The sequence below is a fragment of the Dipodomys spectabilis genome, unplaced genomic scaffold (assembly GCF_019054845.1).
Source record: "Dipodomys spectabilis isolate Male_0828 unplaced genomic scaffold, ASM1905484v1 ptg000054l, whole genome shotgun sequence".
Classification (NCBI taxonomy): domain Eukaryota; kingdom Metazoa; phylum Chordata; class Mammalia; order Rodentia; family Heteromyidae; genus Dipodomys; species Dipodomys spectabilis.
This window is the reverse complement of record NW_024870731.1, coordinates 40,076,280-40,101,245: the sequence shown is the minus strand read 5'-3', so window position 1 is coordinate 40,101,245 and position 24,966 is coordinate 40,076,280. Positions and strand designations below refer to the sequence as shown.

At 51.1% G+C, this 24,966-nt stretch overlaps 1 protein-coding gene across 1 annotated transcript in view; it reads right to left on the bottom strand.

Annotated features, from left to right (window-relative positions):
* Positions 1–619: 619 nt before the first annotated feature.
* Positions 620–24,966, bottom strand: part of Lmcd1 (LIM and cysteine rich domains 1) — a 50,006-nt gene continuing 25,659 nt past the window's right edge. Inside the window, exons 2-6 of the mRNA XM_042679977.1 lie at positions 21,350–21,438; positions 17,997–18,252; positions 11,332–11,667; positions 2,550–2,765; positions 620–1,228 (exon numbers count right to left, since the gene is read on the bottom strand). Of these exons, the coding sequence (XP_042535911.1) occupies positions 1,070–1,228; positions 2,550–2,765; positions 11,332–11,667; positions 17,997–18,252; positions 21,350–21,438 (1,056 nt within the window). The 3' untranslated portion in view covers positions 620–1,069. The remainder of the gene's footprint in view (positions 1,229–2,549; positions 2,766–11,331; positions 11,668–17,996; positions 18,253–21,349; positions 21,439–24,966) is intronic.

Below are 24,966 nucleotides of genomic sequence, written 5' to 3'. Positions count from 1 at the left end.
GGCAGAAGTTAAAGAACGCCCACAGAGACCAGGCTGTGCAGAGGCCCGGGTCTCTGGTCCCAGCAGATAATGACACAGTCCTTAGAAGGAAAATAATTTGAGGGCTGAGAATACTTAGAGAGACCATAAAAGGGAGATAAAATCTGGCCAAAAGACTTATTTTGCTCACTGAACATTCAGTTGGCAACACATGAAACTTGAGTGATTTCCCATGAAAGTGCTGCGTTGGTTGCAGCTCTGTGCGCCCAGGTCCCAGGTACCATGTGGCACCTGCTGGTTGAGCATCACTGGCCTTGAACTCCCTTCCTCCCACCTGCCTTGACTCACAGCTGAGTTGAATCCTGGGTGGAAGAGATCTTCAAGGCCCAGGAGGTTGTGTTTTGGGGTACAATGAGACAAGTCTTTGTCAGAGACTCAGGTCACCCTGTGGGTAGGGTGGATGGTACGGGGACTTTCTGCCCTGAGGATCTGTACTGGGTGGGAGTCTGATTAGGGCTCATTAGCATTTATACATTTACTTGCCTGCTGCAGCGTTCCAGGTCATGTGGGTCAATCAATGTCCCCAAACCCCTGCTGTGGTGTAAAGAATTCCAGAAAGTCGTATGTGGAATCCACTTAACTTTTATTGATAACGTTTCTCATGCCACAAAGTTATTTATTAGGACTCAAACTCCACTTGAAGAAGAGGCAAGGAGTGAGAGTTGAGATTCCCACTGCCCCCCTGGGGGAGCCCCACACACCCTCCAAAGTGCACATCTCACTGCTACGTGATTGGCTGACTCACAACTGCATTCTGGGAAATTCCTCCCAGCACTCCCCTCGCAGGATACCTCAGGTGCCTTTAGTTGATTGTGGCTGGGAGACCACAGCACATAAATCAATCCTAAGAGTTGTTAGGACCTTTCTGCTTCTGAAGCTACAGCCTCTCAAGGATCCACCGTCATTCAACCTACTATATATATTCGCCCAGGAATTGCGGTTTATGTTGCTTACTGCCTGTTATCTTGGCTCCTTAGCACACCTCGGCTTCGTGGTGGGTCCAGGGCACTGTGGCTGGGTGGGTAGCCCTTCAGGAGCGCCTGGACTTGCTGCAGGTGGGACACAGGAGCTGACCCTTGGTGACGATGTAGGCCCGGCCACTCAGCAGCTGCTCACAGCCCTCGCAGACGAAGTGTTTCCGGTGCCAAGCCAGGTCCTCCACGCGCTGAAAGTCCTCCGAGAAGATGATCTGGGCAGGGGACAGAGGAGACGGTCAACCTGGGCTCTTTCCTAGGCAGAGACTCTCTAGGACAGACCATGGCAGGCCCCTCATTGCATCACATCGCGGCGCTTGCTTTTGACCTTTGAAAGCTAGCTCAGCAGTGGGACTGGAACCCGAGGCTGGCTGTGTATTTGCTGAGCATCCTGGTTGGATCGTAGCCTCTCTGATGGAAAAACCACCTGTCTCACTGGGCAGGGTGTAGCCTCACATCTGTGAGATCTAGAGGCCGGTTGTGTTCTGAGAGGGGTGCACACGCCTGGTGTGACCCCAGAACACAGCTGAATGCCCCAGCCTCCACATCTCTAATGGGAGCCACGGGTTTTCTGTGCACTGGGTTGTGCGACTGCAGGGTTCCAGTGCTAGCAGTGGGGCCCACAGCCACCTGTCCAGGACAAACAGCCGACTTTGTCCCCAGTGTCACCTGCACACGGTGTCAGTGTGAGGTGTAAGTGGCGCGTCGCACCTTCATGGAGCCAGCTACTGACCCGGCGTGAGCCCTTTGTGAACCGTGGAAAGCATGTCCTCCCCCTACAGTAATGGCACAGAGCGGGCCTGACACTGTGCTGCCCCTCGCCCCGGTGTCTTTCCTGGAGCTCTGAGATGAGGTCTTGCCATGAACCGATGCTGTCCTGTCATGTGTGCTCTTCCTACCTGAAAGCTGGGATTATAGGCATGTGCCACCATGCCCAATTCTTTCCCCTTAAAATTACTGAATAACAGGGTTGTGTGATAAGAGGATTGTGGGTGTTAGCTTCAAACAGAGACAGTGAGTAGAGGTGGCCATTGCTTGGGCTTCATGAAGCAGCCCCTCATAAGGTGAGCCTCCACGGGACCCCACAGCCCTTCGCAGCACAGTGACTTTTGTCTGTTCCCCGAGGTGGCCCTGACCATTCTCTAGGACATTCTGCTGTAGTGGTCTCCTGCCTCTGTGCAAGACCATTCCCATGCCAGTCCTTCCATGCACCACCTCGCTCCCCCACAGCTGCCCACTGCAGAGTAGGACCACTGAGGCACAGAAGGATAGGCTGTCCACCTCCCGCCACAGCCCATAATACTCTCCCCCAGCGTTCACTGTATACAGAGCCAGACACCAGGGCATGCTGTGTCTGGCCCAGCCCAAGAGACCATGGGTGGGAGAGAGGGTCACCCCACTGTGCCAGTGAAAAAGTAGAGGCTGGGGCCTCCGGTGAGGCTGCCTCAGTTTCCTGAGCTGAGGAAAGTGGTCCACAGAGCCCTAGGCCTGGGCCCAGCTGCACAGCCCTTGGGCCTCATAGTCCCTGGGTCTCACCTCATCGCAGCCGGAGCAGCGGGGCCGCAGGCTCTCGCAGTAGTGGCGGCCGCACCAGGGCGCCCCGTCCTTCCAGAAGTAGATGAGGTCCACCAGCGGCTCGGAGCACTTGACGCAGGCAAAACAGGCGGGGTGCCACTGCTTGTCGTAGCCGGCCCTGTCCGCGTACACCACGGGGCTGTCGGCAGGCGCCACGCCCCGGCAGAGCTCGCAGACCTGGGAGGGCCAGAGGGGGCGAGGGAGTCAGGAGGCCATGGGGGCCACCTCCAGCCTCTCTGCCTCCTGTGTGACTTTGGGCAGGTTCACAGACCTCTTTGCTCCTCAGTTCTGTGTATCGAGGGAGCTACGTAGACTGTCTGTGTCACAGGGTGTTTAACCAAATGGATTCTCACACTGGTTGGTTTTAGTATTCTCTGTGACCTCAGAACTTTTGTGGCTGGGCACTGGTGGCTCAGCCTGTCATCCTAGCTACTCATCCTAGCTACTGAGGATCGTGGTTCAAAGCCTGCCCTGGCAGGAATGTCCATGAGATTCGTATCTCCAAGTGAATCACAGCAAGAAGCCAGAAGTGGCTCTGTGGCTCAAGTGGTAGAGGGCTAGCCTTGAGCAAAAAAGCTCAGGGTCAGCTCCCAGGCCCTGAGTTCAAGCCCCATGACTTATCAAGAAAGAATTTTTCTTGAGACCCCCCTACATTTTATTGTTCAAAATGGGCAGGAGCAATTAATATTAACCATAAGAGGAATTAAGTCTAAGAAAAACTAAAATATTATATCATTTACAAAGGATACCAGGAAACTTAAATGTTAAGGAATAGGAGAGGTGGCATACGGCTGTACCAGGGATTTAGGAGATGGGAGATTCAGAGGATTGTACTTCAAGGCCAGCCTGGACAAAAAACTAGGGAGACCCTCTCTCAACAGACAAGCGGGGCATGGTGGATGTGTAGTGCCTGCCTAGCAAGTGGTGGGCCCTGAGTTCAAAGCCAAATGCTGCCAAAAGGCTGTATGTTAATATGCTTCCTAGAATAATACATTTAGTGAAGGAGAATTTAACCAACTGTGTCATCATTTTGTAGATGTGTTTAGATGACCGTCTTTGGCTAGCTGGATTCACATGGGCCCTTCTGGGCCCTGTCTTCCCAATCCTGTTTCTTTGGTGGAAATACTGGAAGGAAGTCTGTCTTTGCCTCTGTAACTCTGGCTCTTTCTCTGATATCACATCACAATTTCACAAGGGCAGTTCCTTAAAGTTTTGTCAGTGGCCATGTAGAAAGCGAAGTCCAACCAGCAGTAAGCAGTCAGCCTTCTGTGTCCATTCCCTGAAGGCCTGATTGTCATCATGTACTTGGAATGGACAATGAAGGACTATGCCATGCTGTCCCAGGACCTTTGCACTTGCTGTTCAAGAGGCCTGGTGTACTCTCCTACTCTTGTTTGCCTGGGGAGTTCTCTCCCTGCTCAGATCTCAGACTTGAAGACCTTTCAGTGTAAGAAAGCTGCTCGGAGCCCTTCCAGGGGCAGTGAGCTCTGTGTTAACATGTCTCCCCTTCCCCTCCGGCTGGGTACTGTTTTGCCATGTAGACAGCGGGGTGTTCACTAAGAGTCTGCTATAAAGCGGAACTGGAATACCCCATAGGCCTGTGTGTTGAGTCTGGTTCCCCTCCTGTGATGCTAGTGGGAGTGTTGGGATCTTTAAGGGGAGGGGCTAGGTGATTTCATGGGGTGTGACCGCAGGGCGGATTCTGGAACTCAGGTCTCTTCCTGGGTCTCTGTGCTTCCTGGCCACCACAAGGTGGGTGTTTGGCTCCAGTACCCCATCTCCATGGCCTGCTGCATCCGCCAGGCCCTGGGGACAAGCAGCCGAAGAGCCACCAACTGTGTGTCTAACAAACCCTTTCTCTTCATAATAAGTTGGCCTCTCGGGTAGTCATAGTGTCAGCAAGCTGGCTGACACAGTGTCAACAGGGAGAGAGGAATAGATGCGGACAGTGGTGACAATTAGAGAAAGAAAGCCAAGAGACAGAGGCAGTCCCTGCCATGGCAGTGCTCCAGCGCGGGCGCCCACCTCTGTGTGACTTTAGTCACGAGAACCTCTCTGCCTCCTCAAACAGGAGTCCTGACACCTGCAACCACACAGGCCTGGAGTGCGGAATAAAGGAGACAGTGGGGCCCCTGGGCTTTTGGAGGGTGTGGTGGGGGATTGCCGAAGTCCCCTGTCCCTCCTCTGATCGGATAGGCAGGCGGGGACAGCTAGACTGCTGCCGCGATTTCACGGCGTGAGGTTGTCCTACACATGAGCTCTACTCCTTCCCAGGTCAGTCTTTCCCAGGGAGTCAGGCTGTTCTAGTCCATTCATTGTGCTTCATTCTTGCAGGCCCAGTCACACTCCATCTCTAGCATAGGGCCTCTTCTGTCTTCTTTCTGGTCCTGTCTCCTCTGAGATCCTGGGTCTCAGCCCTGAGCCCCCCTGGTGAGCCTGGAGAGCATCCATCCCCCTCTTCTTTTGAATGCCTGATGCTGTAGGTCCGGGGTGGGCCGCAAGAATTTGCAAGGTCCCAGAGCACATGGATGTGCCTCAAACCTTGAGACTGCTGTGACAGACTGCTAGAAAACGATCTGACGCATAAGCCCAGAAAAAAAGAGTCTTTTCACCTCCTTGGCTCCGTTCCTTCGAGGCCAATTTGAGTTCTTGGAAAGCTCAAGCTCCGTCTTTGAATAGCTCAATGTGGCCATTCCCAGGCCTTTCTTCTTTTGTTAAGGAGGCCACAGAGGCAGAAAGTATTTCTTTGGGATTTAGGTAAAAGGCAGAGAGAAAAGAATTTATTCCTGGCCTCTTGGGTGGCTCTTGTTCAAGCTCCCAAGTATGTAAAAATCAGAGCTGGCCCCAGAGCGTGCTTCCGACATTTCCCAGATAAGCGTTATACTCTCCTGCGGAGAGATGAAGTGGGGGTGATCCTCCTAGGCTGATGAAAGCGAGGTGTCTCCCTGTGCCAGCAGACGGTGTTGTCTCATTTCTGTTTTCCCGGCACATGGCTCTTCGTTAGAAGAGTCAAAACAAAAGATGTTTCGAATATCCCATGCATGGGGCCTCTGCAGTTGTGAACCCTCTGAGAAGATGGAGGAGCTGGTTAGATTCTGCTGAGCCCAGCGGGGCTGCTCAAAGCATGCGGTCAGATGCTTGGACACTCTTCCAGTGAGCACAGATTTTCATTCCTTCTCCCTGGACTTAGCGACTTGACTATGGATCAAGACACGGCTGGAGTAATGACTTGAGAGGTAGTCATGAAGGCAACACAATGTTCCTCCATCTGCAGTGGGCAGTGTCCCGATCAACCCATCAGAAGTCAGAAATGTCGCAAGTCAACAGTGCACCATCCGGTTGATGGTGGCTCATGCTTAGGAGGCTGAGATGTGAGGATCCTGGTTCAAAGCCAGCTCAGGCAGGGAAGTCCATGAGGCTCTTTATCTCCAGTTAACACCAGGAAACTGGAAGTGGAGCTGTGGCTCAAAGTGGAAGAGCACTAGGCTTGAATAAGAAAGCTCAGGGACAGGACCCAGGCCCTGAGGTTAAGCCCCACAACCAAGGTGAAGAAAAACAAAAAAGCAACACATCAGCAACACATGACCCAGGTAGCAATGCTGTGTACCAAGGCGTCGTGGGGCCTGACTGAGAGCTGCATTCTAGCTTCAAGACAAAACCCTCCTATGGCTAGGCCAGGGAAAGCCCAGCATTCACCTTCTGCCATGACACTTTAGTCCCACTGAGGCCTATCATTTTCCCATTGGGAAATCAGAGCGTTGTAAGGGGAGTGGTGGAGCGGTGGAGATGGTTGGTGTAGCTTGGCCCTGGGCTGGCTCTCTCACTCCCCAGGGTAGTGGTCAGGCAAAGGAGAAGTTGTAGCATCCTGCTGCTTCCATGCCAGGGTGATGGTGGTAAGACAGTCCCTGCTCATCCACACCCAGCCCAGCTGTGTGCATCTCCCACATCAGGCTGGATGTAGGTGTCTGAGCTACTGTAGGTAAGGCTGAGTGGATGGAACTGTCCCCCATAAGCCAGTGTGCTGATATATGAATAAAGCAGACATACTGGCCTGGGTGTGGTGGCACATGCCTGCCATCCCAGCTACACCAGTGGCCTAGGTAGAAGGATTGTAGCTCAAGGCCGAGGAAAAAAATGTGAGATCCTACGAAAATAGGAGCAGAATAACAAGCAAAAAAAGGCTGAAGGCATGGTTCAAGTGGTAGAGCACCTACCTGCCCAGCAAGAATGAGGCCCTGAGTTCAAACCCTAGTCCTACCATCACAAAATAACAACAACAACAACAACAGCAACAAAAGACATTGTTGCCTTTGGCTCTCTGCCTTGGAATGTCTGGATAGGCTCATCAGGTAACAAGAAGTTCAATGGTGAAGTGCGGAATTATAAAGGACGCTGGAAGGGCAGCAAGAAGACACAATGTTTCAGGCAACATCATGGTTAGGGCAGTGGCCCAAGAGCCAGCCTGTGAAGACAGCCCTGCAGGAGGAGCTGCAGCATGGGGAAGCCTCTGCTCTCGCGAGAAGCCCCACCCCGGGGCCTGCCAGAGGCCTTGTCCTCATCGCACTGTTTTCTTCTGGAAGGCTCTTATCCAAGGCTACCTAGTCTAAACCCAGAGAGGCTGGTGGAACTCTCATCACGCCACCCCAGTAAATATTAACACAAGGCCTCAAATTGAGGCACTGGCCTCCAAGATAAACACTCAACAATTTATTTATAAACAGCAGCTCCTCATTTCCTCTTATGGTGATTATTCCCTGTCTTTGCTTTATAGCCTCCTGCATCCAGAGGTTTATTTTTTCCTTTTTTTTTTTTTTTCTGTCTTGCTAGTCCCGTGTTTCTGATGCTCCTTGTGGTGGAGAAGGAGCAGGCTGGTTGTGCGGTCGCTGGGGTCACGTGCCATGGGACGCAGTTTGCACTACGGCTTCATCACTGGGGAACCTCTGGGCCAGTCCTCTGCAGCCGTGAGTGTCAGTGTTTAACAAGTGGCTCATAGGGCATGCTTCCTGCATGGCCGTCACCACTGCTCACTCGCCCTTTCTCAGGCTGCTCCCGGGGGCAGGTGGGCAGCTGTGGGCTCTTTGGCAAAGCAGGTAAAATATTGGGCATCTCTCACTGGATCTTCCTAGCTTGAGTGGTGAAGTGGGAGTGTGGTAGGAAAGCTAGTCTTGTGGGAAAGGACATTACTCTGGACTTGTTCTTAGGTCTAGCTTTGGTAACCACAAGATCAAGGACTGGTTTCTTGCTGAGTAGAGAAAAATCTGAAATGCCTTCTCTTCTATGGCAGTGGCTTGTACGATGCCTAGAGCCTCACATGTGTGCGGGGGTGGGGGATGGGGGGGGGTTAGACTCCATGTGCGGTTGGAATACTCTTATTTTTTTCTTTCAACTAAAACAAACGTTGCTTCTAGTCCGCTGAGTTGATACACTATGTGCTGAGGGACTGTACCCTGCAGATGAACTTTGCTAAGAACATCTCAACTGCCTCGTCTGTGAAAAATGATACAATAGATCTGTGTGGGAAAATAACATGCAAAATCTCTGGCACAGCACCTGGTACAATCCAGGTGATGAACTGTCACCATTACCATTGCCACCATCACCAACATCATCACTATCACCATCATCACCACCATCACCACTACTACCACCAGCAAGATTATCATCGCCATTCCTCACATCATCACTGTCATTACTATCACTACCATCATCATTATTACCACCATCACCAATATCATTAATATCACCATCACATCACCGTTATCCTCATCACCAAAATCACTTAGCATCATCCCATCACCAACATCATAATACCATCATCACCATCACTATTACCTTTATCAACTTATCATTACTATCATTGTCCAGCCTATACTGACAAAACAAAATCTATTAAACCAAAGTAATCCATTAATAAGCTAGAACTATTTCTGATTCTTCTAGCTCAAGAGTCTGAAATTTGCATCTATCCAGGGACTAACCCTGTGTACCACTATGTTTGTCAATAAAGTTTTATTAGAGCATAGCCACCATCATCTGTTTGGATATTGCCCACAGCAGCGAAGTGTTACAAGAGCTGAGCAGAGCTGAGCTAACAAGTATGGTAGGGCCCACAAAGCCTTAAATACTCCCCTGTCTGCCCTTCACAAAAAATACTTTGCAGGCTCGTTTTAGTCAGTGGAATATCACGTAGCCCACCGGAAGGAAGAGAATGCTTGCGAAGGTTTGATGGCAACATGGGAAAGTATTCAGAGTAGAAAAAGTGGGCTAAAGGGATTTCCTTTGGAAAAAGAAATCTTGGATGTCATTAAAATTTCTCCACTTGGAGGGAGGGAGACGGATGCTGAGAAGCTTGGTTACCATGGTGATTTTTTCAGGCTGCTTCCAGGGAGAGGGGCAGGAGGTGAGCCCAGGGACTCCTCAGCTGAGCAGCTCCAGGTTTGTCCCCGTGCCCCGTACCCCCTCCTCCAGTTCAGACAGAAGTGGCGCACTAAAAGGCTGGCGATTTCAGGTCCCCAAATGAGGCTGGCAGGAAAGCCAGCCAGCCAGCCAGCCTGCCTCTGCCCAGCCCACAAGCCAAACATCTGCTTGGACAGAGACTTGGACATACTCTGCCCACAAATATGTCCCTCCTGGGGCTGGGTTTGGGCTGAGCCGCTAGCTGCTGTAAGTTTCCATCTCAGAGGCAGCCCCGTGGCTGAGGGTGGGAGGGGCCTCCCAGGCCCTCCCTTGCATTTTTGTGGGGAGATAGGGAAAGGTTAGCCAGGCTTGGCTCTGGGGTCCTGGTGGGTACACTGGGCCTCTGGGAGCAGCACATCCTCGCCCCTCTGTATTTGCTCCTCTGGGTTTGGTACTGTCTGGGGGTGGTTTCTTGGCTGAGGAAGTGAGTGAGTAGAAAGGGACACGGGGTGGGGGTGGGACCTCTGGCGAGAATGAAAGACTACTGAGTGGAGCAAGGAGTGCATTAAACGCTGCACCCGGCTGCCATCCCTGTCTCTAGTTACAAGTATGGGGCAGAGGAAGGGCGGAAATGCCTGGGTGAAGTGAGCACACCCAGGAGTTCTGTGGACTTCATTTCCAAGCAGGCATCCAGCAAGCTCACAGGCAGGATAGTATGCTCACTGGGGGACAGGGGCCTCGACCTGACTGCTGGGGGCACAGCTCCCTAAACCCAGAGCCATGATGGTTAGAGCTGGGGTGCAGGGGGAAGCACTGCTCTCATAGGATGCAGAAGGGGCTCCCATATTCTTTGTGAGTTCCACTGAGGGGGTCACGCACCCCTGCAAATGCCAGTGTACATGCATACAGCCTGTATGGCCGGACTTGCTGGCGTGAACCTTGGGGCAGCGACCCCTGGGTGGGAGTTAGGGCCCCACTACCTGTCAGCAAGCTGTGCCTCAAGCTCCACATCTGTGAAAAGGGTACAACACCCTGAGGTATGTCATTATTGTTGGATAGGTTCAAAGACACGGAGACCCTGCGCAGGGCCTGCTAGACAGCAAATCTGTACATACAAGGTGGGGAGGGAAGGAGGGAGTCACAGAGGCTTCAAGAGGTTAGAGATCTCTAGTATTTATGTTTGCAGCATAGACAGCGCACGCACGCACGCACAGGCAGTACTGGGGTTTTAAACTCAGTCGGCCCTTGACCACTGTAGTCATAGCTTCAGCTCTCTTTTTGCCTTAATTTTCAGGGTCTCGTGTTTTCTGCTGGGAGTAAGAGTGGCAGCCTCAGACTCTGATCCTCTTACCTGTGCCTCCTTCATAATTGACATTACAGGTGTGTAACACTATACTCAACTTGTTGGTTGAAACAGTCTCAGTAGTTTTTTTTTCCTCAGCTGATCTGAAACTTCTGTCCTTCCATCTCCTCCTCCCCAGTAGCTGGCATTATGGATGTGTGTCACTGTGCCTAGCCAATGTGCTGAGACTTTTGTTTCCAACTGTCAACTAGGAGCAAGCAAGGATGATGGGTGGGGAGGATAAAAGGCAGAGGGGCACTGGGGGCAAGAATTGGTGACCATCGGCCGGCCACGGTGCCAGTCCCAGCTTCTTTTGGCATCTGTGGGTAGTTCAAGAGATGCCAGCCCACACAGCTCTCCTAATACTGCCCCTGCCCATCACCCTTAGGGTCACATCCTAAGTCCATTGTTTTCTCTAACACAAGGACAGTGTCCTCTTGCCTGCTGGGCTTCGTAGGGCTTAGCAGGCAATGCCAGCTGGTCAGAACTCAGTTAACCAGTGGATAGTCAGTGTCACTCTCCAGGGACGAGTGTCACCTGCCCATACTAGTGTCTCTGGTTCCTCTGGAGCATCATGCGAGCATGCTCAGGGGACTCCAAGGGCAGGGGGACTCCCAGGGCTCCTTGGGAATGCAGGGCTTTCTTCTGTGCATGCTTGCTCTGGGAGGGACCACACACAGGCCTCCCTCTGAAAGCCCACAGGCCTGCATGGCTCCCAGGGGGTCTTTCCAGGGCAGCCGGAGCCTCCTTCTTTCTTGCGGCTTGGGGCTTGCCCCTGGCACAGCCCCGATGCCCTTTGAGCTGGGTGGTCTGCTGTTCTGCCACCTCCCCTGGACCCTGAACCCTTCAAGAGCTCCACCTTGCACTGCTTTCCACTCAGCAGGGCCTGAGTGAGGAAACGAGCAGACAGTTTCTGCTGAATGCATGAGGGAACGCGGCCCCGCGTGGATGGCCTGCGCAGGGTGGGGGGCATTCAGCCAGACTGGACATGTGGGGACCACTCACGTATTCCACGTCCTTGGGTGGGTCGCCCAGGCTGCCGTTGCTGGTTGGGGCGGTGGTGTCTGCGCCCTCCGGCTTTTCCTGTGCCTTCCCCTCTTCCTTGGGCAAGCCGCCCTGCCCAGGGAGGGCCACCTCGCCCACCCCGAGGGCCTCGCTCTTGTACTGCTTGACAAACTCCTCCATGGCCTTCAGCTCGTTCTCCAAAAGTCCACGGCAGCGAGAGGGGTCCTGGTCATAGATGGGGAGCTGGTGCATAAGCTGGCGCCGGCGGTACAGGGCACCCTCCGTGCCCGTCACTGGCTGCTTCTCCTTGGGGATGAGCTCCATGTACTGCAGGCCCTGGGGAGGCCGGAGAGGTGGGGGCGGGGAGAGACATGTCAGGTGGACGGACTCTGATCAGAGAAGCAGCGACAGAGTCTGCTTCAAACGCAAAATGAGCATCTCTCATTGTGACCAGCAACAGAACATCGATGCCCCTCCCCCCTACAGCCCCCTTTTAAACTGAATGTAGTTGTTTTTACAAATCCCCAAAGCATTATCTAACTGTGCTAGGTGTTCTGTCATCTCAGCCATGCAGAAGGCATAAATAGGAGGATCGTGGTTCAGGCTGTTCAAGGCCCTACATGAAAAATCATTAAGGCAGACAAGGCTGGGGTGTGTGGCTCAGGTGGTACAGGGCAGTGTCCTGAGTTCAAACTCCAGTATTGCCAAAAGGAAATTCCTGTCCATTGTCACCAATAAGAAAATGCATGCATCGTTTAGCATAAGTGTGGAGACTTCTGTGTGTCTTACCCTTAGTGGTGGGCCCAGGCCGTGAGTCAGAGTTCACCACTCCCGCACACATGGGCCGCTAGCCCTTCTCCCTGTGTGTGCTGTACAGGACTATGAAACACTCAGCCTTGTTGGCTCATGAGATGGCTTGACAAGAACTTTGTACTTATCCCTCTGGGCTTTTCCTGTGTTACTTGAATGCCATTTTCTTTATGTGTGTGAGAATGTATGCATGTTCATCATTTCAAATGTTCATTTCTGTAAGAATTGCAGTAGCCTGTGTTCATGCTGTGGCACAGAATCTGTGTGTGTGTGTGTGTGGGGGGGTGCTGTTCCTGGAGATTGAACTCAGGGACTGGGTGCTGTCTTGAGCTTATGTGCTCAGAGATGGTGCTCTACCACCTGAGCCACAGCTCCACTTCTGGTTTTTAGATGGTTAATTGGAGATAAGAGTCTCATGGACTTTCCTTCCTGAGCTGTCATCAAACCATGATCCTAGGTCTGCACCTCTGAGTAGCGAGGATTACAGGCCTGAGCACCAGCACCCAGCAAGTGGCTGCTTCTCTCTCTCTCTCGCTCTCTCTTAAGAAATCATTATTGTAAAGATGATGTAAGAAGGGCTGCCGTTTCATAGGTCAGGTAATGAGTACATTTCATTTTGGACAATGTCACTTCTCCCCTTGCTTTCTCCCAACTTTTCCCTCCCGTCTCCACCCACAAGTTGTGTAGTTCATTTCCAACAGAGTATCCTGTTGGTAGCACCGCTGCATTTGTTCACCCTCTGTCCCTCCATTTCTGTGTCCCCCTCCCCATACCCCATACAGATAAATGAACAAATAAGACAGAAAGAAAAGACAAAACAGCAACAAGGAAAACCTCATCTTGGGTACCATTTGCTGGACAGTTGCTAACTGATGAAACTCTCATAGAGTGCAGTGACAGCAGGAATACAAGGCCGCCGCCCTGGCACAGCTGGAGCCCTCCTGGGGCAGGGATGCGTTTTTATTGGTCCCACGGTTGGCATGTTTTGTCTCTGTCTCTCTCCTTCACGTGGAAAGCCTCTGCCCTCCCTTCTTGCAGGAGCACTGCAGGCTTTGCCCACGCACTGTCCTCAGCCATCAAGCATCCAGCCCAGAGTTCAAGCCCCATGAGCGACCCCCCAAAATGCAGATTCCCAGGTACCATTACCCCTAGTTCAGGAGTGTGCTGGGGTCCAGAAAGTGTATGAGTCACTGCTGTGGGAGACTAGCTGCAACTTTACTTAAATTACACTGGTGAGGAAAAAAAAATGCACAGATAAATCAGTGAGGACTCTCAGCACTTGAAGACCGGTGAATGAGCCTTGGATTCTTCCAGGTTTCTTTGGGGGAGCCTGCTGGGTGAGTGCTCTACCACAGAACCATGCCCCCTCTCCAGTGTTGCAGGGGAGGGACTGGGTGAGCGTCCCATGGTATAATTTAAATCCATGATCCTTTCAGATTGTTTGGCTTTGAAACATGCATCTTGTTCCCTTCAAAATGGAATATTTTCACTTCTCTTACCCCATGAGCAAGACACTTAAAGGGGAAAAAGTCAATCTAGTTTAAAATTGCTTTTTCTTAGAAAAGAATAATTAGTTCACTACAAGGCATAAGGCATTTCATGGTTTATTGCCTTTAAAATATGCAAAGGCCCTTTCTAAGAGTAGAGCTGACAAAATCTCAAGTCAATAACATTTCCACATGGTAGATATGACCTGTAATTAAGTATTAATATGTTCACAGATACTGTCTGATTTTTGCCTTCTGTTTTCTTTTGAGAGTACAAATTTTTCCTTTGGTGGGCTCAAAAGATAGGGAGATTGTGGGCAAATAAAGGGCTAAGCCACAATCAGAGAAATAGAGGACTTTACTTATCCTGGATGATAGTTTCAGTCTGACCCTGATTCTGACCTTGTCCCTCACCAACAGGTCATCTGGCTCTGTTGTCCAGGGGGCTGCTGCCATGTTTGTCCTCTGGGAACCCATTTGGCCAAATCTTATCACTCAGGTCTGGACTCATTTGAAATGGTGGGAATCAATATGGTAACTCATACTGAAATTCATAATGAGTAGTACCCATTGTCTGTTTTCAGGGAGTAGAGATGCTGCAGTTTGTATGTTGACTGGCCCCCAAAGGCTCATGTGTCTATTGAAGGCCTGGTTCCTGAAGTGGTGCTATTGGGAGGCGATGGAGCCTTTAAGAGGTGGGGCCTAATGGGAGGAAGTTAGATAACTGGGAGAACCAGGAGTTCCTGGCCACCCACACATTCTCTTTGACTTCCTGGCCAAGGTGAGTGCTGTTGCTCTGCATTGTGCTCCCACCATGCCATGATAGCTTTTTCCAGGTGTCACAAAGCAATAGGTCTGTCTATCTGGATCTATTTCCCCTTCATGAGGCGTGATCTCACTTGATCCTCTTACACCACCAACTTGGACTGACAGTCAGCAATGGAGTCAGAGGCCATGGCAGATTCACAGAGGAACGGGGGGCAGCTCCCGGATGCCAGCAGCCTGGCCCATCTGGGCCTTCCTTCCTGGCTATGCCTTAGCATGCTGGTAGCTGTCTCCATGGTGGGCAGTATGAAACTGCAGGTGGGTTCTGGCCCAACTCTGTCCCTTCGCTGAGTCCAGAGAACCTAGTTTTAAACTAGTTTTAACTAGGCCTGCAGGGAGTCTTACTGAGTAGGGGGAAGCCTGAAGAAGAACCACCATCCCAGGTGACACTGGAGGCTCAGACCACGCAGGGGGCAGCACCAGGAGTGGGCTGTGACCAAAGAGGACAGGGAACGGGCAGCTAGAGGCCATGGGTGGCAAAGACACCCACACACCCGTCGCCTACATACTGCCCTGAGCCTCACCTGCTCTAGATATCCAAGGAGGGGTTTTGGAAAAATTGCTGCAGGAGCTTTGCTTTCCTGGCAGAGTGGGCCTTGAGTGTGGCACACACCACATTCACTTAGAGGGTATCAGGCTGGCTTAGCTCGGGTAGAAAAGCCTTCCTTCTGACCGGGCTGATTAAATCACTTCTGATTTCAGTGACTCAAGATTGCTGGGCACAGCCTGCGCTTGGATCACCTGCTGTGTTCAGGGTTCGCTCTCCAGGGCTGCACAGGAGGCGGGCCCTGAGGCACCCCATGGGAACTGGGGGCACAGCTAGTGTGGGACAAAGACAGCTTTGAACCTAGCAGCTTTCTACTGACCCGCTTTGCCATATTCCCCATGGGAACTCACATATTTTGGAAACCTCTCTACCACTACCTTTCAGAGACTCATCTGCCCCCCTCTCAGCTGCCCTGTGCTCAGCTTGCTAAATGAATGCTGTACTGCATCCCAGAGACCTCCCTAGCCAAGCCCACTGGTCACCAAGCACACAGTGTCTTTCCCTGCCCCAGGCCGCCCCTGTCTGTGGCTGCAGATGGGTTCCTGGCAGAAGTCTGGAGAAAGGGAGATTTCCTGCCAGGGATCCAGAGTTCCTCTTGCACCCCACAGCCGGCTCTGGCTGATGGCGTCCCTCTGCTTTGCCACAGACAGACCCCTCCACCTTCCCCAGGTGTGAGCTGCCATGCCTCCTCTTGGCTAGCTGGCCTGACACTCTGGCCATCACTCCCTCTCACAATTAGGGCAGACATCACTAATCAACCCATGATGCTGTGTCAGGATCCCTTAGAACACTCATCAACTAGTGCAGACTAGGGAGAGGAGCAACAGGTGGAGGGTTGGGGCTGAGTGGCTGCCTGGTGCTGCTCTAGCTCAGGAAGCTGGCTACGGTTCTGTTCCCCAGCCTTGAGCAAGATGCATTTTGTCAGACCAGCCGGGAGGACTGGGAAGAGAGGAGGCATGGTGACACCAGTGCTGCTGGTCACCTCCCTGCATGGCCTCTCTTTGCTCCCCTATAAAATGGGCTGGAATATGCTTGGTGCAGGGGGTGGACAGAGCCTCATGAGGCAAGCACACAGAACGCTTGGAGGCTGGCTCTTAGCTTGTCTCCCTCGTGCCTCCCCCCAAGTTCTGCTTGGATATCTAAGACATGCTCAGCCTTCCTCCCTCCCCGCCCCCCTCTGGCCACATTCTCAGAAGCCATCCTGCGCTCTGGCCTGCCTCCCCTCTGATCTGCTAGTCCTGGAATCTTGTTCAGGAGGAACCTAGATGTTTGGAGGAGAGAGGCCCAAGTTCAGAGTCTGGCTTTGCATTTAAACTAGTAGTGGGGCATTTGGCTAGTTCCACCCTCTGTCAGCCTCAGTTTCCCTCTCAGTAGATGAGTGTCATAACTACATCCCTACCAAGGCTGGGGAATTAGAAGAGGCTGTGGCAGGCTCTTGGCACAGTGGCTGACATATGGTAAGTACCGGATAAGGAGGCACAGTTTGGCTCATCCTTACCAGCTTGAGAGACTTAAAGCTTTCTCTGGCCTTTCTGCCATCTGGGAGACTGACAGACAGCAAGACTCTGTCCCTTGTCCAAACTACAATCAGGCCTGTCCACATGGTAATTAACACAAAGCTGGGCAAGCGAACAGGACGGGAGAGCCAGCCAGTCTCAGAAGTGTGACCGGGCAGGCGGAGAACTGCGAGGCGGACAGAGGAGTTCTTTGTAGCCATGTAGTTTTATGAGGCAGCATTAATCACCACGCCGCAATGCGATGCCTTCCCCTGATTAGACCATGCCAAGTGCTGGGGGTTTTCACCGGTCAGTTCCTCAGCCATTCCTGACGCCGACAGTCGGTTCTTTGTGGCCTATGTGCTTTCTTTGCACTTATGCTGTGCAGAGCCCTCGGTGGCTGCTCCAGATGGGTGCTGCGAGCCGGCCCAGCTCATGACCACCTAGCCCTTGGTCCATATGGCCACTGCACCGTGGCCTGGGATCTCCTCAGTGTTGCAAACCAGCAAAGGCAAACGAACCATCTCCGCTTCCTGACACACAAGGCAGCTCCCTCTATCAGGGCGGTGGTACCCACAGAAGCTGCAGTGTTGTTCTTTTGTGTTTTGTAGCTGGATACTTCTAGCCCACCCCTGTAGTCCTAGCTATTCAGCAGTCTGGGATCTGAAGATCATGATTCAAAGCCAGCCTGGGCAGGAAAGTCTATGAGACTCTTTTCTCCAATTACTACCCCCCTCAAAAAACTGAAAGTGGAGCTACAGGTCAAGTAGTAGAACATTAGCCTTGAGTAAAAAGAAGCACAGGGACAATGCCCTGGCCCTGAGTTCAGGTCCCAGAGCTGCACACACACACACACACACACACACACACACACACACACACACACACACACACACACACACACACACACACACACACACACACACACACACAAAAGTGCTTCGTGCTTTTCGTAACACAGTTCAATCCAATCCAAACAACGCTTTGCCTCAATTCACTTCCTCTAGGAGTCCTTTTCCCCCTTAGATGACATTACAGAGCTGTTCTCGGCCCAGTGCTCTGGTGGGGAGTCATCTGGTCTTACCACTTGCTACATGATGGCTCCTGGCTGGAAGGCAGCACACTCCACATGAGAAGTGAAAATCTCAGGGGTGGGGAGAATGCTTGGAGAATTTGGGGCGATCCACGTTCTCCTAGTCAGGAGTGAGATGCCAACAGGGAGCAGCAGGTGTCCCTGTATTCTAGCTGGAAGGGACAGAGTTCCCAGCACATATGAACTCTGCATTAGAGTTCATACGAACACCTCTACCCACCCACTTGATGGATGAGAAATACTGAGGCCAGCCATTCTTCACTCTAGCAGTCTTCTAAACTCACAGCCCTGGCTGTCATTTTTGTAACTGTCCTCTCTCCCTTATCACCGAAGTTCAGGCATCCGTGACTCAGCTAACACCTTTGAGGTCAGGAAAGCAATCACTGGACAGGAAGGAGCTGTCTTACCAGTTTCTGGGTGACGCCAGGGGGCGCCCACTCATAGGTGATGGTGTCGAAGGTGGGGTCTTTGCCAGTGGCAATGGGGTTGGTCATGATCATGCGGTTTCTCTTGTAAATTCGGATGCCATCTCCACCTTTCACCCGGGCAGTGAGAGTGGAATACTTGGAGTCCATCAGCAAGCGGCCGATTTTCCGGTCATCTTCCAGGTCAGAGCTCAAACAGTGGTCCTCTTGGCTGCATTTGCATGATTTGCATATTTTCCTGGGGAGAAAGGGATGGAGAACAGGTAAGATCAACTTCCAGGATTTGGAGGCAGAGTCTCCCCAACTAGCATCCTTCTGGAAAGCAAGGACAAAGTTTTTATTAACGTGTGAAGGCTAGCAGCAGACAAAGGAGGCCTCCAGGAGCTAGCGGTGTTTCTTACAGTCTCTCTCAGTGACCATCTTTCTGTCTGTCTGTCTTTCAGGAGGGAATGTAGGATGTGAATGTTGTTTGAGATACTTGCAGTCCAAATTGTCAGTTAAATAAAAAAAAAAAAAAGGAACTGGGTGCCAGTGGTTCACGCCTGTAATCCTCATTACCTAGGAGGCTGAGGATCATAGTTCAAATCTAGCCTGAGGAAGGAAAGTCTGTGAGACTCTTATGTCTAACTAACTACTAAAAAAAAGCCAGAAGTGGCACTGTAACTCAAGTGGTAGAGTGCTAGCTTTGAGCAAAAAAGCTCAGGGACAGTTTCCAGGCGGACTTGTGCGTGGGCATGCACGTGTGGACACACACACACACACACACACACACACACACACACACACACACACACACACACACACACACACACACACACACACACACACACACACACACACACACACACACAGCAAAGCACATTTCCTCCAGTGGTCATCACGGCAGCATTCATTACAGATGCTCTAAAGAGAATATGTGGCTGAGGTCAGAATCTGGCCTGTAGCCTACTTCTTATAAATGAAGTTTTATTGGGATCTAGCCAGCCATACATGTTCATATACACATTTTCTGTAGTTGCTCTGGGGCTAGAATGACACATTTGAATAATTACAAATGGATCATTTGGGTCACAAAGCCTAAGATCTTTTACTGTCTAGCTCTTAAAAAAAATGTTTGCTAACTACCTGTTCTAAGAGTTCTTAGAATTATCTCCCAAGATTCACAAGCCTTGAGGCTTCTTTGGAACTGTTTTGTAGTCAACTGTGTGAAAACCTAGAGGAAATTTTCTTTAAGACAGTTGCAGACGAGGCCCAGAAGGAAGAAGGCAGGGGACTGAGGGAAGTCCATGAGCTAGAAAAATTCATCTTCTTTGGGAAGGTTTTGTGCAGAGCTGAGTGAAGGAAATGAGTCTGGGAACTTGGAGGGAAGGCTCAGATCCACTTGAAAGCTTGATGCTGCTCTCTGACAATGGAAAGCACACGTTTGCTTCCATCCTGATGCACAGGCTCAGAAAGCCTGAGAGTTCCAAGGTGTGAGCGGAAACGTCCTCTCTTCTCCTGGTGGGCGGGCTGTCCACACAGGCCTGTTGTGCTGTGCTGTGCTGTGCTGAGCCTCAGAGGCTCCTGGGTGGGCAACTTCAGAGCTTGTGATGTGAGCTGAGCAACTGCGCGGTAGGGAAGGCCTCCGCAGGAGACACTTTGCCCTTTTCCATTCTACGCCTGGAGGACGAATGCACTTCTGTGTATATCCCAGTCACTGCGTTGGGGGCCAGCCGAGGTATCTCTTGCTGGCCTGCTTCAGTAGCTTCGCCACCAAGCCCTGTCTGTCCCCTGGGGTGTGGCCAAGTTGGGAGGGGCCTGAGTGTCACTATGAGGAACAAAGGTGTCCCTGGCATTGAGTAGGCAGAAGCCAGGCATGGTGCTGATCACCCCACAGCATAGCATGATCATGCCCCAAATGTCAGTAATGCCAGGGCTGGGGGCCCTCATTTGATGGGAATAGAGCTCTGGGGCCATGTGTGAGGAGTGGGCTTTCAGCCAGGGTGACTGAGGGGGAGAAAAAAATCACACAGAAAATGTAAGGTAAAGCAGGACAGGGCTGGACCATAACAGAACAGTGTGCTTCTGCTGGGCTCGACCAGCTACCCAGGAGGTTAGTAGGTGCTACAGAAAAAGGCTGCGTCTCCTTGGTCCTGAGTTTGGAATACAGTGGGTATAAGAAGGGTCCAAATCTCCCTCTCTCTTCAGGGTGCAGCTGCTCCTGTCTGTAGCAATGGAGCATGCACCAGCACCAGCATGTCAAGCGTTATTGAGCTGCTTGGAGTCCAAGTTCACATTCAGTCAGTAGGCTGCAACGCGAGAAGTGTTAAATCAGCCCCACAAAAGAGAAAACACCTGAAGCTTGCTGCAGGGCAGAAATGAGAAGTCTTCTGGGCCTCATAAGAAGGAATTGCTTGGTGTGCAGACTTGAGGCATTTTATAAATGATCTAGGAGCCGGGCATGGAAGATGGGGGCGGGTAGGGGAGGGCTTTGGAAGGGAGTGGAGAGAGAGGAGGAAGGACTCAAGAGAGCACAGAGTGCTGGTCCTCCAGGTCCTGTGGGACCCTCAACCTCCCCATCTCTGTTGCACAGGGAACTGGATGAGGAAGCCGCCCTTTGCGGTCTGGGTTCATCTTAGAATGCAAATGGAGCTGCTGGGAATGCAACACGTTTGGAAGTGAAGAATGCTAGGGACATGCTGATGAGATGCTCTTTGCCACAGCATCTGTGTCATTCTCCCATTCACCTGCACGGATCAGGCTGCCAGGCCTGCCTGCTGCTGGGATTTTCTGAGACCAGGAAGACACCCTTCTTGTCCCACCTTGACTCTGTCCGGGCACCCAGGTAGTAAGGGGACACAGGTGCCTCCCGAAAGAGCCTCAGTGGTGTGCAGATGGCCACTTCTGCTGCCTTTGCCAAACACCTGGGATGGTGCCACTCCCTGAATGCATAGAAGTCAAGGGACTTTCCTTCCCACCCAGGTTGGCTGCTCATGGAAAGACCTGTCAAGCAGGTGATATGAAAACTGGAGCAAGGGGATATTTCTCCCTTAAGGGACATAGGTGTTTTAGCATGGGCTTGGTGGCCTCCACCTTGAAAAGGCTTATGAGGTGCTAAGCTCCTCTTTCCATCTTTGTTCCCCAAGGACTTTTTCCTTATCCCAGACTTGGGCCAGGCAGGAGAGCCTTCCCTCTAGAGCCTGCCTTTTCCCGCAATGCAGAGCAAACCTGAGCAATCCTGGCTGGCCGAGAGAATGACCCAGCTCCCCAGTAAGGACAGCCAAGAAATGAAGGCAGGACGAGTCTTCTCCTCCCTCCCTCCCTGCTCTCCCGCGCCCCCCGCCAAAGTCTGTTACCTCCATGAATGTGGCTCAAAGCCCGAACACGTCCCCTTGCATCTCAAGCAAGCCACACTTCGTGCTGATTGCTGCTGGCCCAGGGACATCTAGAGAAGGAGGCAGAAAAGAGGGTGTTTTCCTTCCAAATATCTTGGATCAGAGATAGGTGACTTCTAAGACTTGGCAGCTGGGCAGAGGGACCGTGTGGGTACACAGGACTGGTGCACACCAAGCCATCCCTGTTTACCAGAGAAAGTCAGCCAGGAATGGGGCCACAGGACAGCGAGTGTCTCCGGTGGGGCCTGGCCTCCTGGCCAGCCTTCAGGCTTGTCACAAAATGCCCAGGGCTGGTTGGAAAAGAGTGAGGCTTTTCCCCCACCCTCCCCCACTCCCCGATCCACTTGTCTCTGCAATGTAATCTTCCAGCCACAGTCTCCCCTCTCCCTCATTTACTTGATTTATTGGTAGGATGGGATTGAACCAAAGCTCGGGGCACAAACAAATGTGCATACTGTCAAGTGTTTATGGCCAGAGCATTACAAGCATTGGTATTTTGCTAACTCATTTGAAATCTCCTTTGGAAGGAGAACAATGCATAAGGCAAGCTTTTTATATTATTATCATTATTATCCATTACGAGCCAAAGGTAACAGAAGTGCTTTGCGCTGCCTTGGCTGCTGTGTTTGGATCCATAGGGCCCTCGGATGGGGTCACGCCAGCAGCAGCCCTGGAAGCTTGCCAGAAACGCAGACGCTTGGACCCGACCCCAGCCTATTGGCTTCAGAATCAGTACTCCAGTAAAAATTCCCAGAGATGTGTATTCCCTAGGTGTCCTGTGGTGGGGGGTGATTTGGTGGAGGTGACTGGGGGGGGCGGTATATGCCTATGTATCTTGCTTTGATTAGAAGCAGGGTTCCATCAGCTGCTATTGTAAATGGGCATGCTTCTTATTCAGCAAAGGAATTAAATTTATCATATATTTTGCATCAATTATGCATTGGGCATAGGAGCTATCACCAAAGACTCCAGTGCCCCAAAGGGATGCACAGTTTTGGGGATGCACCTACTACTAGACTTTAGCAGTGGTAGGATGAGGTAAGGGAAGCTGCTGGTCCTTGACTTTGGAGATACCTGGGTTGCATACAGCTTACTGGTTGTATGACCTTGAACAGGCTGAGCCTCACTTTCCTTTCCTGCCAAATGGGCACAGAGCCATTTTATGTAAAGTTCCAGAGCACATTAGACACAAGAGATGGCCATAATTTTGCATATAGTCTGCAGAGTCTGCACGAGGCCAGACATGGTGGTGCACACCTACAGTTCCAGCACTTAAGAGGCTGAGGCATGAGCATCAACAGTTCATGACCAGATTAAGCTATATTATGAGACTCTGTCTCAAAAACAAAACAAAACAAAATAAAAAAGCAAGAAAAATTAAACACATATGGGAGAGCCAGGGAGACTTCTTAAAGGAGGTGACTTTGGACTTGGCCTGTGCAGGAAAGGGAGAGAAAGAGATATCTAGCAGAAGGAAGAGAATATAGGAGGCCCAAGTACAGTCCTGTCTACCCAAGAAGTGGAGATTAGGAATTTAAGTCCAAGGCCAGCCCAGGCCAAAAAAAATGTTCATGACCATCTTAACCAATGGTTGGGTTGCCGTGGTATGCATCTGCTACCCTAGATATGGGAGAAAGCCCAAATGGGAAGACTGCAGTCCAGGCTGGCCCAGACATAAAAGAAGACCTTATCTTGACAATACTCAATACATGAAGGTATTGATGGGATGGCTCATACATGCCTGCCTGGCAGGGATGTGGCCCTGAGTTCAATCCCCAATGTAACCCCAAAGAGGCAGCAAAACAAGTCGTGTTACCTGTGAACCTGTCCTCATTGTCAACTTTCAGACTTTAGAGAGATATTTACCCTGCATAACACCTTTCTTCCATCCCTAAATCTTCCCCCATTAAAGCCCCACCCTGGCCTTCTTGCTGGGTAACCAGTGTGTACAACTCCTGGCACTCATCTGTTTTGTATATACCCAGTGCCGCAGGAAGTCACTGTTCACTGTGCCTAGTCAGTGCTTGATCCTTTCAGGTTCAGTGCGTGAGTGAAGGCGACCAACCCCTGACTCATGGGCATAGGCTGGGGAGTTTGCATTTACAGCCAGAACGTTTCTCCCTAAAGCCACTGGCACCTCCGCTCAACCCCTTGGATCCTACTGGTTGAAACAGAGTGATCTTTCCCCACTTAGTAGTTGAGTGATTCCAGGTTTATTTCAGGAGGTACTTAGTGGATGACTAAGGTCTTGCTGTTGGAGCATGTCAGATATACCCAGGGGCCTGGAAACAAGGATATAGAGGAAGCATTTCATAAGTGGCCTGGCACCCCAGGTGCCCAAGCATAATTGTTCTTCTGGAGAGGCAGATTAAGCTTTCTTCCTGCGAGGTGATTGGTCCTGGACACTGGGCCCAGAGAGCTGAGCTACCATTGTATCTTCTGGCTTAGAAACAGTGACGTCAAGAGAATGCGCCAGCCCGTGACTAGGGGACCTGCTCATGGTGCCAGCTCTGGCATTGATTGGCTGTACAGCTAGGACAAGTCACTGCTTGCCCAGTTTAAGTATCTCCTTTGTAAAATGAGAAAATCTGCCTGGTCGGGGTTGTCCATCCTCTGTTCCACAGGACATTCATTGTTGTGAGGTCCGACAGTGGTTCACAAGTGTGGGCCTGAGAGAGGATCACAGGGTCCACTAAAAATTGGTGGGCACCAGACCTTCAAAAGTACCAGCTTGTTCTAGAATCCACAAGAGCAGGGCTGTGAGTTATTTCAAGCTGTGAGACCCTCTGGTGGGGTTTAGTCCCAATCTTGTGCGTTTCTTCTACTGCCGCAGGGCCAGGGCTGGTCGACCAGAACTATTTGTTGGTCTTAGTTTCCTAACCTATGTCACAGGGATAAAAGTAATCCAACCTGCCACAGCAGGGGTACGGGAAGATAAAAGAATGTTGCATGAAAGGACTTGGCACACATTCACACTTATTATGTACCAAGTGTTTGCTATTGTTCTTGTACATGGTGAACAGTGTGAGAGATCTTGGAATTAGATGCTTCATTCTTAGCATTCTAGGGAATGGCTGAGGATCTACATTTCTAATGTCCACCTAAAATGTGATCTTATTCTCTTGTATATGTTTCCTCTTGATTATATATGTGAATATATATATGTGTGTATACATATATATATATATATATATATTCATGTACATATATGCATATACACACATTTTTTTTTGTGCCTGTCCTGGCGCTCAAACTTAAGGCCTAGACTCTGTCCCTGAGCTTTGTGGTTCAAAGCTAGTGCTCTGCCACATGAGCCACAGTGCTATTCCTGGCTCTTTGGTGGTTAATTAGAGATAAGAGTTTCATGGACTTTCCTGCCTGAGCTGACTTTGAATTGTGATCCTCAGATCTCAGCTCCCTGAGTAGCTAGGATTGTGTGAGCCACCAGCACCTGGCTTGATGATGATGATGATGATATATATATATATATATATATATATATATATTATATAGATATATTCATACACATATGCCATACTTTACAGTTAACTCATTCAGCAAAGCTAATCTTCACCCTT